At 42.0% G+C, this 16,667-nt stretch overlaps 1 protein-coding gene across 1 annotated transcript in view; it reads right to left on the reverse strand.

Moving 5' to 3' along the window:
• The window catches only part of SNTG1 (syntrophin gamma 1), a 367,362-nt gene that overhangs the window by 247,337 nt on the left and 103,358 nt on the right, over positions 1-16,667 (reverse strand). The window contains exon 4 of the mRNA XM_044294730.1: positions 12,300-12,356. Within this exon, the coding sequence (XP_044150665.1) occupies positions 12,300-12,356 (57 nt within the window). The remainder of the gene's footprint in view (positions 1-12,299; positions 12,357-16,667) is intronic.

Raw genomic sequence — 16,667 nt, forward strand, 5'->3', positions numbered from 1 at the left:
CTGTACAACCTCTGCCTTGTATAAAGTCGTAAAATATTACTCATAGGTATGTATGGGGCATTACTATAAAATAAATGGCAAAAGTACAGTACAAATGTGCACAATGATTCTGATAATGTGATAATATACAGTAATACTCCTTGATTGGGTTCTGCCACCCAGCAGAGCACCCCCCCACACACACACACTATGGTGCCTATATGCCTGTGATGGCATTGGCTAACCTCCGGCACTCCAGCTGTGGTAAAACTACAACTTCAAAGATGCACACTTGCTTGGCTGTTTTCGGAACTCCAAAGAAATGAATGGAGCATGCTGGGAGTCGTGGTTTCACCACAGCTGGATTGCCGAAGGTTAGCCATTACTGAATTATGCCCTTAAAAGACATGTGAAAAAGGTTTGTTGTGCAGAAACTAAACTTTCAATATATTCTATAAGGGAAAATGGACCCTCACCTGGGACTGCATGGTGAGGGCACACAATGTAAGCCCCGAACCTTTTAATTTCAGTTGAATATTTTTTGTTATAATTAGGCCCCAATCACACGTCCGCAAATTCGTTCCATATTTTGCGGAACGGAATTGCGGACCCATTCATTTCTATGCACTTCCGGGTCCGCAATTCCGTTCCCGAAAAAAATAGAACATGTCCTATTCTTGTCCGCAATTGCCAGCGATGTGCGGTCCGCAAAATGTCTGTGTTTTGCGGATCCACAGACGTGTGAATGGATCCTTATTAAAACTATATACAAGTGGGACCTTTAAATAAAACCAATCACTTCACCTGTATAAGGCCGAGTTCACACGAACTGCACGATCGCCGGCCGTAGGTCAGCCGCATCGGATCGCGGACCCATTCACTTTAATGGGTCTGCGATCCGGCCGTTCCGCAAAAAGATAGAACATGTTCTATCTTTTTGCGGAACGGAAGTAGTGCTTCCGAGGGGTCCTGTTGCATGCGGCCGTTCCGCAATTCCGGATTTGCGGACCTATTAAAGTGAATGGGTCCACATCCGTGATAAGGTATGCCACGGATACGGCCATGGAATGAATTAGGCCTAAATAAGATAAAAAAGAAGAAAAAACTACATGTACTGTAACTTCAGCTTGTCTGAAAAATGGAAGTGAATGCTTAATTGCTTTTAGTCAGTGAGAGAAAAGATTTAAACCCTCAAGACCTTGATTTAAAGAAATGCAATAATGGAAAAGTAACGATGTACAAATACAAAGGGATAAAGTGATAAGAAAACAGTCTGGGTAAGAAATAACAGTGGCAGACAGTGTAGACAGTGGCAGACAGTGGCATGATTGGTAACCATGGCAACCGGGACGCTACTGCAGTCCCGGTTGCCATGGTTACTTAGCAATTTGTAGAAGCATCATACTTACCTGCGAGCTGCGATGTCTGTGTCCGGCCGGGAACTCCTCCTACTGGTAAGTGACAGATCATTAGGCAATGCACCGCACAGACCTGTCACTTACCAGTAGGAGGAGCTCCCGGCCGGACACAGACATCGCAGCTCGCAGGTAAGTATGATGCTTCTACAAATTGCTAAGTAACCATGGCAACCGGGACTGCAGTAGCATCCTGGTTGCCATGGTTACCGATCGGAGCTCCAGCGATTAAACTGGGACTCCGATCGGTACTCTCCACTGCCACCAATGATAGGGGGGGATATTTTAATTAGGAGGGGGAGGGAGGGGAGAGGGCCCACTGGCCACCAAGGAGTTAACTATAGGGGAGGGAGGGGGGGCCCACTGGCCACCAATGAGTTAACTACAGGAGAGGGAGGGGGGCTGGCCACCAACGAGTTAACTACAGGGGAGGGAGGGGGGGGCTGGCTACCAACGAGTTAACTACAGGGGAGGGAGGGGGCCCACTGGCCACCAATGAGTTAACTACAGGGGGGAGGGGGGGCCGGCCGCACTGCCCACAAATGAGTTATAAACAGGGGGGGGTTCTGCCCCCTGCTGCCTGGCAGCACCTGCCAGGCAGCAGGGGGCAGTCATGTACACAGTTTTTTAGTATATTCTAACCTGAAGCGTCCCCATCACCATGGGAACGCCTCTGTGTTAGAATATACTGTCGGATCTGAGTTTCACGATGTAACTCATATCCGACAGTATATTCTAACATAGAGGTGTTCCCAAGGTGATGGGGACGCTTCAAGTTAAAATATACCATCGGATTGGAGAAAACTCTGATCCGATGGTATAAAGGGACTCCTGACTTTACATTAAAAGTCAATGGGGGACGGATCCGTTTGCAATTGCACCATATTGTGTCAACGTCAAACGGATCCGTCCCCATTGACTTGCATTCTAATTCAGGACAGATCCGTTTGGCTCCGCACGGCCAGGCGGACACCAAAACGACTTTTTTTTCATGTCCGTGGATCCTCCAAAAATCAAGGAAGACCCACGGACGAAAAAACGGTCACGGATCACGGACCTACGGACCCCGTTTTTGAGGACCGTGAAAAAATACTGTCGTGTGCATGAGGCCTTATGGATATGCACCTGTGACTATGAATATGAATGTGCTAGTCCAAATTTTCTTGTAGTATATATTGAGGGTAGTACCTCTTTTAAACTGAGCAACACCCATCTGCCTGGGGCTTCTGAGTAGAGTACAACTTTAGCTGGTTCCTACACTGCCCTGAAAATGTAGGCTTAGGTAAGTCCAGGAGAGGTGGTATATTAGTATTAGGGACCCGTCTGCGAATAATTAGTAAATATAGCGAAAGTGAATATTGCCTATGCTGCTCATCACTAGTTGTCTACTAGGGATGAGCGAATCGACTTCGGATGAAACATCCAAAGTCTATTCGCTTAAAACTTTGTTAGAAGTCATGATTCCTCCCTGCTTCTTGCTTGTGGGCCAATGACTCATTGGCCTACAAGCAAGAAGAAGGGAGGAATCATGTGTTCAGATGGAAAAAAAAGGCAAATATTGTGCTATATGCTTATACTTCTTTTATACAACACCCAAAAACCTTCAAGATAAGTCCCGGTCTAATAGCAGTACCCACAGAGGAGAGACAGAACTTCTAGACGTTCTAATTATTATGATGAGCCCCTTTGGACTTTTCAGACTATATTATTCTTTAGATTTTATGAAGAATGATTTTTATAGGTATATTTTCTTTTCCATTTTTATAGATCAGTATTAAGACATTCATTTCTAGGAACCAAACTTATGGTTATTGGTTCCGTATGTTAATCACTAGCTGGTTGTCAGCTTCAATTATTGAATTTCAATTAGAGCAACTTAATTATATAATGATGACATAAATGTATTTTTCATTCCCTACTTATACTTCTGACAGGTAAAATGTAAGGTGCATGTTATGTGTGCGCCTTTACATTACTGAATATAGATTACTTAGAAATACATGATAATAAAAATGTATCCTTACATGTATTTGCAAACTTACAACAAAGAATTAGCTATTTTTTATAAATAGCACCCCATGATATACTGACATTGACATAGATATTTTTCACTTTTGACCGGGTGAAAATTGGCTTAAGGATAATAAAAGCAAAGTAAAAAAAAAAAGCAAACACAACTGTACTGCTGTGTAGAATGTTCTGTCTTGCAATTGGTAAAGAAGCCCCCCCAAAAAAAAGCAGGATCATTATCTGAGTATATGTTGGTAAACTGCCACATTGGTCCCAAGGTTGCAGTTGCTCTGTTTAATGATGTGTTTTCCTTTTGCAAACAGTAAAGTGTGGCCGAACTAGAGGGCGCAGCCTGGGGAGAGGCCAGCATGACGTGGGGAGGCGTCAACGAGATAGGTTAGGCAGGGATTGGCGTGTTTAAAGGTAGGGGCGGAGTGAAAATGGGGGTCTTAAATATGGTGTCAGGAGGCGGGAAAGGGGCCAATTTAGAAAACAATTATTATCCAGACAGGGGCACAGTGAAGTGCAGGCAGCTCATCTTGCAATAGGTGATGTAGATGCACTGATTCGCCAGCTGCGAGAGAAGGCTGAAGTGCAGCGGCTGGAATGGTTACATGGCCAGCTTCAGGGCCTGCTCAGTGAGGAAGATGTAGGTGACAGGTCGTGCAGCAAGAGACGCGCCAGCCACTGGTGTGCCTCAGTTCATAGCAGGTTCCCAGAGTCCGGCGCTCGGTCAGGAGCCCCTCTAGGGACCCTTAACGTTGGGGCGGCAGAGTGGCAGCCTCCTGCTCATTCCTCCCTCTGTGGGAGGAATCCATGATTACGGCGGGACTGCAGCAGATGCAGGATCCTAACCAGCACTCCCCTTGCTGGTGAAAATGGCGGCACAGGGCCAGGTTTGGCGGATCCCCTTGCTCAGTTGAGGACGGAGCTGTCTCTCCCTTCAGCAGTGGTTGAAGCAGGCCCTGCATTTGAGCAGTCAGCAGGACACTCGCCCCCCCTTCTTCAGTGCTACTGCCAGCATGAGGTCAACTGTTGAAAATGGGCAGCAGGATGCTGGCCCTGCCTCTTCATTGAACAGCACCAGCGCCACCTGCTTTGGGGCCCCTGGGATCTGCATCAGTCGCTGGCACTGGCCTGCCACATCTGGATACTGGATCTGCAGCTGGACTAGATTCTGGATGTGCATCTGGTGGGATCACAACACCCAAGCAGCCTGGTGAGTTACCATGGAGACCTTTCTTATCTATCCTTAGTACCTTGGGGGGAGGAGGGGTTGGGGGACCTTCGGGGGACTTGGAGCAGGGGCTTGTCAATGTATTAGGGGGTTTGGCGTCGGTAGCAGCAGGGTGGGTGCCATGTGGGGAGTCGCCGCTTCCTGCCTGGGGTATAACGGGGACTGAGCTCAACCCATTACATAGCGTGGGGATAAGTGCAGTCCATACACAGGTTGGGCGTGTTACGAGTGGGAACGCCGCGCCGTCTGCAGGATCGGGTTTTGTGTCAGTACAGACGCAGATTGGGGGTTCGCTTGCGAATGAGCCAGTTAGGATGGATGACACTGCACGGGGGAAGGTTTATGTTTGCTTTGAGGCACGCTTAAAACAGGACATAAGGGATCGGATTTGGAAAGGGGAGTATATTGAAATTTTTTCACTGCTCCCCTTGAGCATTTTAATCTGGACAACGCCAAAAAATATGAAGGTAAAAAAGAAGAGGAAAAAAAGTTCCGGTATCGATTTGATAGCACTGCTGCAGTGTTGACAGACTGGCTGAAGCTGTTGATGACTTGCGGAAATGTGCATACACGCGGCACACCTTCACCACTAGCTCAGAAAAATTTGGGTATGTTTTGAGAAACCACTGAACCACTAAGGTTAAGACGTGGGCTAGGCATGGGATGTGTGTGATCTTGCCGAGCTCCAAAGCCGCCACCAAGTTACAGCCATTATCAGACACAACCATGCCTGGTTCTAGGTTGAGTGGCGAGAGACACAGCTAGGGCTAGTCTCTTATCCCCTGCCACAGCTCTGCGGCAGTGTTCTGTTTGTCCCCTAAGCATATCAGCTTCAGCACGGCCTGTTTCCGGTTCTCCACTGCAGTGCTACACTGCTTCCAGCTACCGAATGATGGCTGACTGGTGCTGTACGTGGATAATTCGGAGGTAGAAGTGGAGTAGGAGGCGGAGGAGGAGAAGTGGGGGTTGGAGCCACTAACGTAGATGCTGGCGGAAACCCTGATCGACGTAGGGCCTGCAATCCTTGGCGTCGGTAGCACCTGTGCCACCCCAGGGTATGACTCGCTCCTGGCCTTCACAACGTTCACCCAATGTGCCATCAGGGAAATGGGGAAATGTAGCATCCCTGGCCGAATACACTTGTCCATGTGTCCGTGGTTAAGTGGACCTTTCCAGCAACTGCGTTGGTCAGGGAACTTGTGATGTTATGACAAAAATTGTGGCGGTGTCACAGTAGGTGAGGGAAGGGAAACAAACCAAATACAAAATACAAAAGCAACAAAACACCAGGCTAGGCCCCAAAGATAGGCAACAGGGAAAGGTCACCACCTAACAATCCCTGGGCCTTTCCCTGACTGCTGACATGAGCAAATCCTTAAGGTGGAAGTGCTCATGCGCTGGAACCTAAGCCTAGCTGAAACTGAAACAAACCCTCAGCTATGGAGCTGGAGATAAGACAACCAGTTCCTAGTGCAAGATGCAGGAACCAGCGTCTTCCTGAGGCCTATCTATAACGCACAACAAAAGGGAAGGAGTAGGACTTAGCTTAAGACGGACGGGGAGCAGGAGATACTCCAAACACCAGCTGAGAACTCCAGAAGCAAATATAAACCGCAAGGGCAATAGCTGGCAGCAGCCGCATCCTCCTATCATATAGACGCCCCCTCCGCATGTTGATTGACAGGGCCAGCGAATGCGATCGTCCTCTAGCTGGCCCTGTCTGCTATCAAGATCTCGCGCCTGTGCCGTAACGGTATTCAGTCGACGCAGGCGCACTGAGAGGAGAACGCTCGCTCGGCCGCTCCATCCTCAGTGCGCCTGCGCCGATGACATCACATCTACACCCGGCGCAGGCGGGTGTAAAACCGGGTGTAGACGTCACATCTACACCCGGCGCAGGCGGGTGTAAAACCTAACAGTCAATACCAGTGACAATACCAGTGACAATACCAGTGACAATACCAGTTTACTTAGATCACTTTTTTCCCTTTCACTAGGTGATTGACAGGGGCGATCAAGGGGTTAATTGGGGTGATGGTGGTGATCTGGGGGCTAAGTGTGCTGTTGGTGTGTACTCACTGTGAACTGTGCTCCTCTGCTGGAACCAACCGACCAAAAGGACCAACAGAGGAGCACAGCAGCCATTTAACACCTTATATTTATAAATATAAAGTGTTAACTGGCTTGTGATTCGTTTTTTTGAAACGATCATTGGCTGGCAGGCTGATGATGTAATACCCTCTAACTTTTGCCGGCCCGCGATGCGCATGCACGGGCAGGCTTTGAGCGTAATCTCGCGTCTCACGAAATGATGGGCCGATGCGTGACTCTGCCTGAGACAGCCGGCTCCGGAACGCGATCCTGCGTTTCCTGCACTTTAGCGACAACACCACCTCCCGTCCCAGAGGCCACCCAGCTTTTGACCAGCTCCACAAAATTCGGCCCCTCATAGACCACTTCAACAACAAATTTGCAGATTTGTATACCCCTGAGCAAAACATCTGCGTAGACGAGTCCCTTATACATTTTACCGGGCACCTTGGCTTCAAACAATACATCCCAGTATGGGGTCAAATTGTATAAGCTCTGTGAAAGGGCCACAGGCTATACCCACAAATTTCGGATATATGAGGGTAAAGATCAGACCCTGTAGCACTTTGCACATTGTCCCATGGGGAAGGAGAGGCTTGTCCTATAAAGGTTAACGTTCTGTTCAAAAAGTTAAATAAAGTTTATATGTTCCGTTCAAATGTTATTATAAAGTTAATAAATGTATTGAGTTGTGGCCTGTTTTTTTCTTTTTTGTTTTGTTTTTTTTACCTTCCAGGTGGACCAACCGATTGACTAGCTGCAGCACTGATGTGCATTCTGACAGAAGCATTATGCTGCTGTCAGATTACACAAAAGTCGGTGTATGCGGCGCTGCAAGACAAGATTTCTCCTCTGCAGTAAAAGATACGTTTGCCGAGGCATATGAGCTGAGGGCCGCTCCCTCAGCTCATATGCCTCGGCAAACGTATCTTTTACTGCAGAGGAGAAATCTCGTCTTGCAGCGAAATGCATATGAAATCTCGTTCATATGCTTTGGCAAACACTTTGTATATAAAAAAATATATATATAAATCCCGGCAATGATTTATTCATCCACATCGATTGATGTGAATGGAGCAATCAGGTTTGCCAGGGCATACGAGCTAAGTGGGTATGGATGTTGGGCGGAGCTCCTATGTCCTGGCAGACGCCTTTCCCTCCTTTTTTTTTGGGGGAAACATTTTTTAATCCACATTGATCGATGCGAATAAAGAAATCTGTAGAAGTCTGGGATCCAAATGTCTAAAAATGCCCTCCTAAAAGGAATTTGGGCACCTTTGCGCATCTAGGCTGCAAAAAAGTGTCACACATGTGGTATCGCCGTACTCAGGAGAAGTTGGGGAATGTGTTTAGCGGTGTCATTTTACATATACCCATGCTGGGTGAGATAAATATCTTGGTCAAATGCCAACTTTGTATAAAAAAATGGGAAAAGTTGTCTTTTGCCGAGATATTTCTCTCACCCAGCATGGGTATATGTAAAAAGACTCCCCAAAACACATTGCCCTACTTCTTCTGAGTACGGCGATACCACATGTGTGACACTTTTTTGCAGCCTAGGTGAGCAAAGGGGCCCACATTCCAAAGAGCACCTTTCGGATTTCACAGGGCATTTTGTACAGATTTTGATTTCAAACTACTTTTCACGCATTAGGGCCCCTAAAATGCCAGGGCAGTATAACTACCCCACAAGTGACCCCATTTTGGAAAGAAGACACCCCAAGGTATTCCGTGAGGGGCATGGCGAGTTCCTAGAATTTTTATTTTTTTGTCACAAGTTAGCGGAAAATGATGATTTTTTTTTTCTTACAAAGTCTCATATTCCACTAACTTGTGACAAAAAATAAAAACTTCCATGAACTCACTATGCCCATCACGAAATACCTTGGGGTGTCTTCTTTCCAAAATGGGGTTACTTGTGGGGTAGTTATACTGCCCTGGCATTTTAGGGGCCCTAATGTGTGAGAAGTAGTTTGAAATCGAAATCTGTAAAAAATGGCCTGTGGAATCCTAAAGTAATTATTTTATTTCTAAACAATTATTAAATGTGTTATATGTGTGAAATCCAAATGGTGAGTGCCTGCTGATTACTTTATATTTATTTCGATTGGGAGATTAGGTGAATCACTTGCAGCAGAGCACCATTACTGCAGTGACAAGCGGAGTGAGCCACTATAATCTACAATGAAAGTGAAAAATGTCTTTTTTTCTTCAAAAATTTAGTTAAATTTCGATTAATAACTAAAAAAGTTAAAATGTCAGCAGCAATGAAATACCACCAAATGAAAGCTCTATTAGTGAGAAGAAAAGAAGGTAAAATTAATTTGGGTGGTAAGTTGCATGACCGAGCAATAAACAGTGAAAGTAGTGTAGTGCATATTGTAAAAAGTGGTCTGGTCATTAAGGGTGTTTAAGCTAGGGGGGCTGAGGTGGTTAATACTGGCATACAAAATGCTGGCCTTGACAATTGTCCCCTACATGTTTTTTGATAATTTGCACATTTTATTTTAACCTCAGGGGAAACAGAACACGTTAATGGATTCTCTCTTCCGTAAAACTGTAAGAGCATGCTATTTTATACTAAAACAAGCTAAATTGCTATGTAGGTATAAATGTTATTATTTTTAGTTAAATTTAATGTAAAATACATGTTCTCATTATAGGTACAGTGCATGGACACACACTAGGTGGGCTTAGCATTTGTAAATTAGCACGCACATAATTTTCCTTCTTTGATTAAAGATGTTTCATAAAGTTCCATTGTCTGCAAAGGTGTATGTTAATGAAGAAGCCTAATGACATGAGAAAAAAGTGCGCTGATCAAAATTATAGTCAAATTAAGAATCAAGAATCATTTTCCCCGTTCACAGTTCAAGTTGTAAATGATCTATGATTTTTGCTTTGATTACAGGTAACAAAAATGGAGCAAGGAATGTTCACACCTAATGTATAATGGGCAGCTGCAGTAGGACCACCCAGTTGATAGCATTAGTATACCAATAGTCAATCAGGCACCAAAAATAATGATGTGAATATCTGACAACGGAGCTACAGTAACAGTGGGAAAAAGAAGAACAAAGGTAATATGATATTTCACACTTTTTTGAGTGGTGATAAATACATAGTTAATGCGGTTGTCCAAGTTTTGTAAAAACTCAGGCAACCCCTGTAAATGGCCTAAAATGAAAGAAAAAAAAATGGATACTCACCTGTTTCCTCCCCTGCTTCTTCCCACGCTGAGCTCCGGTCCTCCCACTGTTGACATCAACTTTCTGGCTGCCATAGTGAGTTTTCATGCACACAGGTCATCCTGAAGCCAATCACTGGTCTGAAGCCAGTGGTGACCTGTGTGCATAGATCATCCCCACTGTATCCAGGAAAACAAAGAGCAGCAGAAAAGACATGAGCTCAGTGCAGGAAGAAGCAAGGGAGAAAATGGGTTAGCGTATCCTTGCTTTTGTTATTTTATGCCATTTACAGGGGTTGCCTACGTTTTTATTTAACTCAAACAACCCCTTTAAAGAAAATCTGTACCAGATAGTGTAGCTGGCCAGCTAAAACTTGTCCTAGTTTGTTAATATGCCTGGTATGTGTATATAGCTAAACCTGCTAATAACCTTAATACAGTTCCTATGTTTATGTGTTAAAGACAAAAGCAGAGTTATTTACTGTGACATCATGTTTTGGATGTCATATAACTGTTATATTTTGTGTTCACAGAACCAGAAAAAGATAATATGCCTTTAAGATTCATTTTGTAATCTAAGGTACACTCAGTGACACAGCAGGAACAACAGAAAGCTTAGTGTTAATATGTTGTTGCTGGGCAGAAGTCTAGACAAATCACATCCAGCTTCTCACACAGCAAGAGTTTTCACCAATTACATTCAGCCTCACACACAGCCTGTCTGGGGAGACAGGAGCTGAAGAGACATTCACTCCACTGAGAGATGTGTTTTTATGGAAGCAGAGAGGCCAAAATCGGTATTTTAAACAGTTATATAATGTTCCTACTGTTAGTATTGTGATTAGAATTGTATACTGAACCAGTTATATGTGTGTTTACTTACAGTTGCACCAATTGCAAATGCAAATTGCAAGCTACAAATTACAAGCATACAAACCAGATTCCATGCAAATTGCAATCATACAATCCATGCAAATTGCAAAAGCAAACTGCAATCTGCAGTAGAACTATTTGTTTAACCTCAGATATACCTCTCAGAGAGATCATAAAGTGCTTAAATAACTTAAATTGAGAGGACAGATACTCAAGAGAGAAATATATCCACCATTTTATGTTGAATGATAAGATTGAACAGTTGAACCACCAGCTTATTCATACCGCCATTTTGTGAAATCTTTTCAACATGTGTTATGTACATGGACTATCTGCTGCGGAGGCGGCAGTGTTATATATGAAGAAAAGGTGAAGTTAATAAAGAAGTTATTTCAAGCATTTGGTGTGCGCTTTATACCTACTGTTTCCATAGAACGGCGCTAGAGGAATTACAGAGTAATTAGACTAAAAGAGATATCAAAATTCTTCTAATGCCACAGCGCAAAAGGCACTTCATAGTGCTTCGCCTGCCACAGATAGAGCTTCATCTTAGATCATTAATAAAGATGGAAGCTGAGATATTAAATATATCTTATTTTAACTTCTTTTAATAGAAATTTGGCATAATAATAAAATAAATGTACATTGCTACTTAAAATAGAGGGAAAATGAATAATATCTTGCTATGCCATCATAACTTAAAGGGGTTGTCAATGCACTAAAATAATAAAATAAGAATTTCTTACTGGCTTTGGCTACAGTGGTCACGTGTTGATGATGTAATCCCTGCAACCAGATAAACAAAGTCTGGTGGAGAGAACATAAGCGCCACCCTAAACCTAATTGGTAAGTAATGCTTTTTTTGTTATTTCATTGATTTGCCTGCAACAGCCAGGTTTATGCTTGAAACCGAATAACCCAATTCAAGTTTAACCCTCATGGATGCTAGGCTCTTGTGATCAGGACCCTTCTCCTAGTGTCTCATTTGTATGTTAGCCTGCAATCCTGTGATATAAATTTGGTACATGCACCTTCTGAATTGTGTGAAGAACTGTGGAATATGGTGGTGCTATGTAGATAAACATTGCTATTATAAATGTTTTTGTCTGCTAAGGATAGTGTGTAATTTCTCACTTTTAGATATATTCACACCACAAAGTCTTCACAGACAGACTCTTAGCCCTCATGCAATTTGCGGTCTCCAATGCACGGGCAACATCAATTCGGATTTCACAGACGGATCCAGACAATTTCAACTTGAATGGGTCTGTGATCCGTCCGCACCGCAAAAAATATAAAAAAAAATTGTCCCGCACTGCACCTTCTGGATTCTGGAATCCGTTATGTGGTGAGCACACGGCCGATGCATATTGCGGACCCTCTGTTTGTGGGGTGCAATAAGGGCATGGCTGGGCAATAGCCATGTGCATGAGGCCTTAATGTAACATCAATATTCATACAGGTCTATTTTGATATTTAAATAATGCTTAAAATATACATACTGTACCTTGATGCTGAGTCCAAATCCCCCTACAGTTTGTCTTCGTATTGCTACTGTTCTTTCCTAGAATGAGAATTTAGAGTATATTCTATCAATCAATTTAAAAAAAATATAATTTTCCATGTCACTTTTTATATTTAAACTAAAACCAAAAACCCTGCAGTTTTTGCTCTGGCCACTATGTCTTATTTTTGGCGCCACTTCTTGATTTATACAGTTCACTTTACTGCAGTTAATTCATTCTAATCCTGCCTGTAATGATATCATCCTCCATTCACAATAGGTGATGGTCAGACTTTATCTATTCTTTCCTTGTATAATGACCTCTGCATGGGTCACAGAGCATGCCTAGAAAACTCTCGATAGGGTCCCCTCCTGACCATTGTGTCTATGGCCCATGGGGCTGCCATAATGCAATTTTCTTAATGCTTTGTAAATGCTGTTAAGAACAGCTCAGGCAGGATGGCCGCCCCCATAATCATGTACAGGAAAAAGAATAAAAAATATCTACAATCAGAAAATATAAACAGATTAGAATAAAAGGATATGTATTACTATCTGGTTATTAACTGGCGAATAACAATTTTGGTGAAACGTTCGATTCACTGCAAGTTTTAATTAAGTTCAAAGGGGTTCTCTGGGAATTTAGAATATACAATTACTGAAAATACATAAATACATAAATAGCTTTCATTATTTATAATGTCTTGTTTTTTCTAGGGGACAAACATCAGGAGAAATAAAATGGCGACTCCTCTACTAGTACATAAAAAAAACTGTTCTCATAACAAAGCTGGGACAGAAAACATTGAAAGTTCAGTGCAGTGAGCTAAAGAGTTCTCTCAGCTCTCCTAACCAGTCTGAATGTAATCAATTACCATCTTACATACTGATAAGATATTAACCGTGAGTGGTAATGGGGCAAAGTGAGAGTAAAGAAAGTAGTCTGCTACTTTCCCAGAGCCCCACAACAGACTGCTTTGTCCGTCCTCCTCTCCGTACTTTTACTTTGCTCCATTATCACACACAACTGATATCTTATCAGCTGTATTCGCTTTACACGACACTAAACCAAATTAATTTTAAAGGAGGGGGCAGACGTTTAAACAGTAGCTGCAATTTTTTATATATGGTAAGTGTTTATAATTACCATATTTTTATGCTTTATGAAAATCACATTTAAAAAGTGAACCGTGCAATCTAGGGCCAGGATTTAAGACCTAATTGTTACTAATGAGCATTTCCATTATGAAGATTGGTGGCCTATTCTCAGGTCTCATGAAGACTGGGGGTCTGATCTGAGGTCTGATGAAGATTGGAGGTCTTATTTTAGGTCTGATGAAAATTGGGGGCCTAATCCAATGTCTGATGAAGATTGGGGGTTTGATCTGAGGTCTGATGAAGATTGGGGGTCTGATCTGAGGTCTGATGATGATTGGGGGTCTGATCTGAGGTTTGATAAAGATTGGGGATCTGGTCTGAGGTCTGATAAAGATCAAGAGTCTCATCTGAGGTCTGATGAAAAATAGTTTTTTTCCTATTCTCTTTTTTTCTTATAACACATTTTTAAAATTAAGAAACTGACTCTGAAGGTGTCCCTAATTGGTGTTCAGTACACAGCGCTGTATACAATACTGAAGACAAATCAACAGTAGATTTTTTAATTTTCTGCAATACTGTAGTGCTGCCAGTCCAGATTCCCTGACAGATTATATAATAAATAAAGTCCATTGCTTTTCTTTATATTTGGCCATCCTCTGTTGTGTATTTGTTTTGGTTATTCCTGGAATACACCTTTAACAATTCGATTTAAAAATTTTCCACTTCATAGTTTTCACGAACAACCAACCTACAATTTTTGTATTGGAGAGCCAACATTTTTGTTTTATTTTCACTTTAGAAGCCCGAACTTCTCTCCCTTAAATTAACTTTGGAAATCAATATTACACCACTGATATGAGCACAACTACACAAGGTTCCAATGGTACCTTTGTTGTATTCTTCTGACTTTCACCAGCTGAAAAAACATATCTTTTGCCTATCTGCAAATGAGGTCTTGCAAGTGCCCAGGGGCGGGGTTCTTGTTGTAGGTTCCCAGACTGCTTTGCCTTCTTTTCATATTACCCCACCCCAGCCTCTTGCTGTCCTGCCCTACAAGGCAGTTTCATCATACCAAGTACCGGCCGAGATCCGAGGCGTGTACAGTTCACGTAACGCCACGTAAGCAGTTTATATTGTCAAATTGTGGTGACAGACTCCCTTTTAACTACATACTAAATGCATTAAAAGTCGTTCCTCTCCCTATTGGCTATTACTTCAAGGTATTTCCTTTATTGTCAACATCTAAGTGTAACAAAGCAGGATGGGATCCAGAGTATTATAAGTCATAATGCTTAAGCAGATTTCAAATATCATGACATTATTTATTCAGGTGACAACGCATTTCGGAGTGAGAGTACTCCTTTATCAAGTCTTTGGAGCCGGGTACATACAGTTGGCACGACTGATCCAAATGCTTGCTGTCGGGTCCTGTGTGTAGTTGACATATTAGGTATTGCCACGCCCCTAACAACCTGATCTATAAAAATACCACATGACCTAACTCCTCAGGTGAACACTGTAAAAAAATAAAAAAATAAAAAGTTTACATCACATTGCAAAAGCGATCAAAAAGTCATATGCACCCTAAAACAATACAAATCAAACTGTCATCTCATACTGAAAAAAATTAGCCCCTAAATAAGACAGTCGCCCAAAAAAATAATAAAAAACTATGGCTTTCAAAATATAGGGACACTAAAATTCATTATTTTCAAAAATGCTTTATTATGTAAAACTGAAACAAGCAACCCAAAAACGTTGTCAAATTTGGTATTGTCACGTTTGTAACAACCTGCTCTATAAAAATTCCACATGATTGAACCTGTCAGATGTACATTGTAAATAGCAAAAAATAAAAACTGTGCAAAAACAGCAATTTTTTGTTACCTTGCCTCACAAATAGTGTAATATAGAGCAACCAAAAATCATATGTACCCTCAACTAGTACCAACAAAACTGCCACCTTATCTCATAGTTTCCAAAATGGGGTCTTTTTTTGGAGTTTCTACTGTAGGGGTGCATCAGGTGGTCTTCAGATTTGACATGGCAACTTAAAATTATCCCAGTAAAACCTGCCTTCCAAAAACCAAATGGCATTTCATTTTCTTCTGCGCCCTGCCGTGTGCCCGTGCAGCTGTTTACCATCACATATGGGGTGTTTCTGTAAACTACAGAATCAGGGTAAAAAAAATTTAGTTTTGTTTGGCTCTGAACCCTTGCTTGGTTACTGGAAAAAATTGATTAAAATGGAAAATCTGCCAAAAAAGTGAAATTCTGAAATTTCATCTCCATTTTCCTTTAATTCTTGTGGAACACCTAAAGGGTTAACAAAGTTTGCAAAATCCGTTTTGAATACCTTGAGTTGTGTAGTTTCTAAAATGGGACCATTTATGGGTGGTTTCAATTATGTAAGCCTCACAAAGTGACTTCAGACCTTAATTAGTCCTTAAAAAGTGGGTTTTGGAATTTTTCAGAAAAATTATAAGATTTGCTAATAATTTTCTAAGCCTTCTAACGTCCCCCCCAAAAAAAGAAAATGTAACTTACAAAATGATCCAAACATGAAGTAGACATATGGGAAATGTAAAGTAATAACTATTTTAGAAAGTATCACTATCTGTTTTAAAAGCATAGAAATTAAAACATTTTAAATTGCCAATTTTTCAAAATTTTTGGTAAATTGGTATTTTTTTTATAAAAATGATATATTTTTACTCAAATTTGCCACTGTCATGAAGTACAATATGTGACGAGAAAACAATCTCAGAATGGTTTGGATAAGTAAAAGCGTTTTAAAGTTATTACCACATCAAGTGACACATGTCAGATTTGCAAAAAATGGCCTGGTACTTAAGGTGAAAAATGGCAAGGTCCTTAAAGAGTTAAAATATTAATTTGAAAAAATATTTCAGGTTAACCACCAAAACCCATTTGAAAATATTTTCTAGGGGTTTTCTGGTGGATATTTTTTTTAAAAAAAGAACCAGAATGGGTTAAGAATAAAAAAAGAAGCCTTATCAACCCTCGCCAATCTCCAGACACTGTGATTCCATCATTGATCTTGTCCCTACTGTTGTTCACTTTCTGGCTAGACAGGAAGGAAATCATACCTGCTCAGTCAAGTACTGGCATTTCCAGTTATTATTGGTGTGTTGAGGTGCAACCAGAAGGTGGAGAGCAGCAAAGATTTGAGGTGGGTAAGGTTAAGTAATGCTTATTTTTTTTAACCCATTCTGGCCAATTTTCTAATATATTTTGGCAAACTGGAAATCC

This window comes from Bufo gargarizans, chromosome 5 (assembly GCF_014858855.1).
Source record: "Bufo gargarizans isolate SCDJY-AF-19 chromosome 5, ASM1485885v1, whole genome shotgun sequence".
In the NCBI taxonomy this organism is placed as follows: domain Eukaryota; kingdom Metazoa; phylum Chordata; class Amphibia; order Anura; family Bufonidae; genus Bufo; species Bufo gargarizans.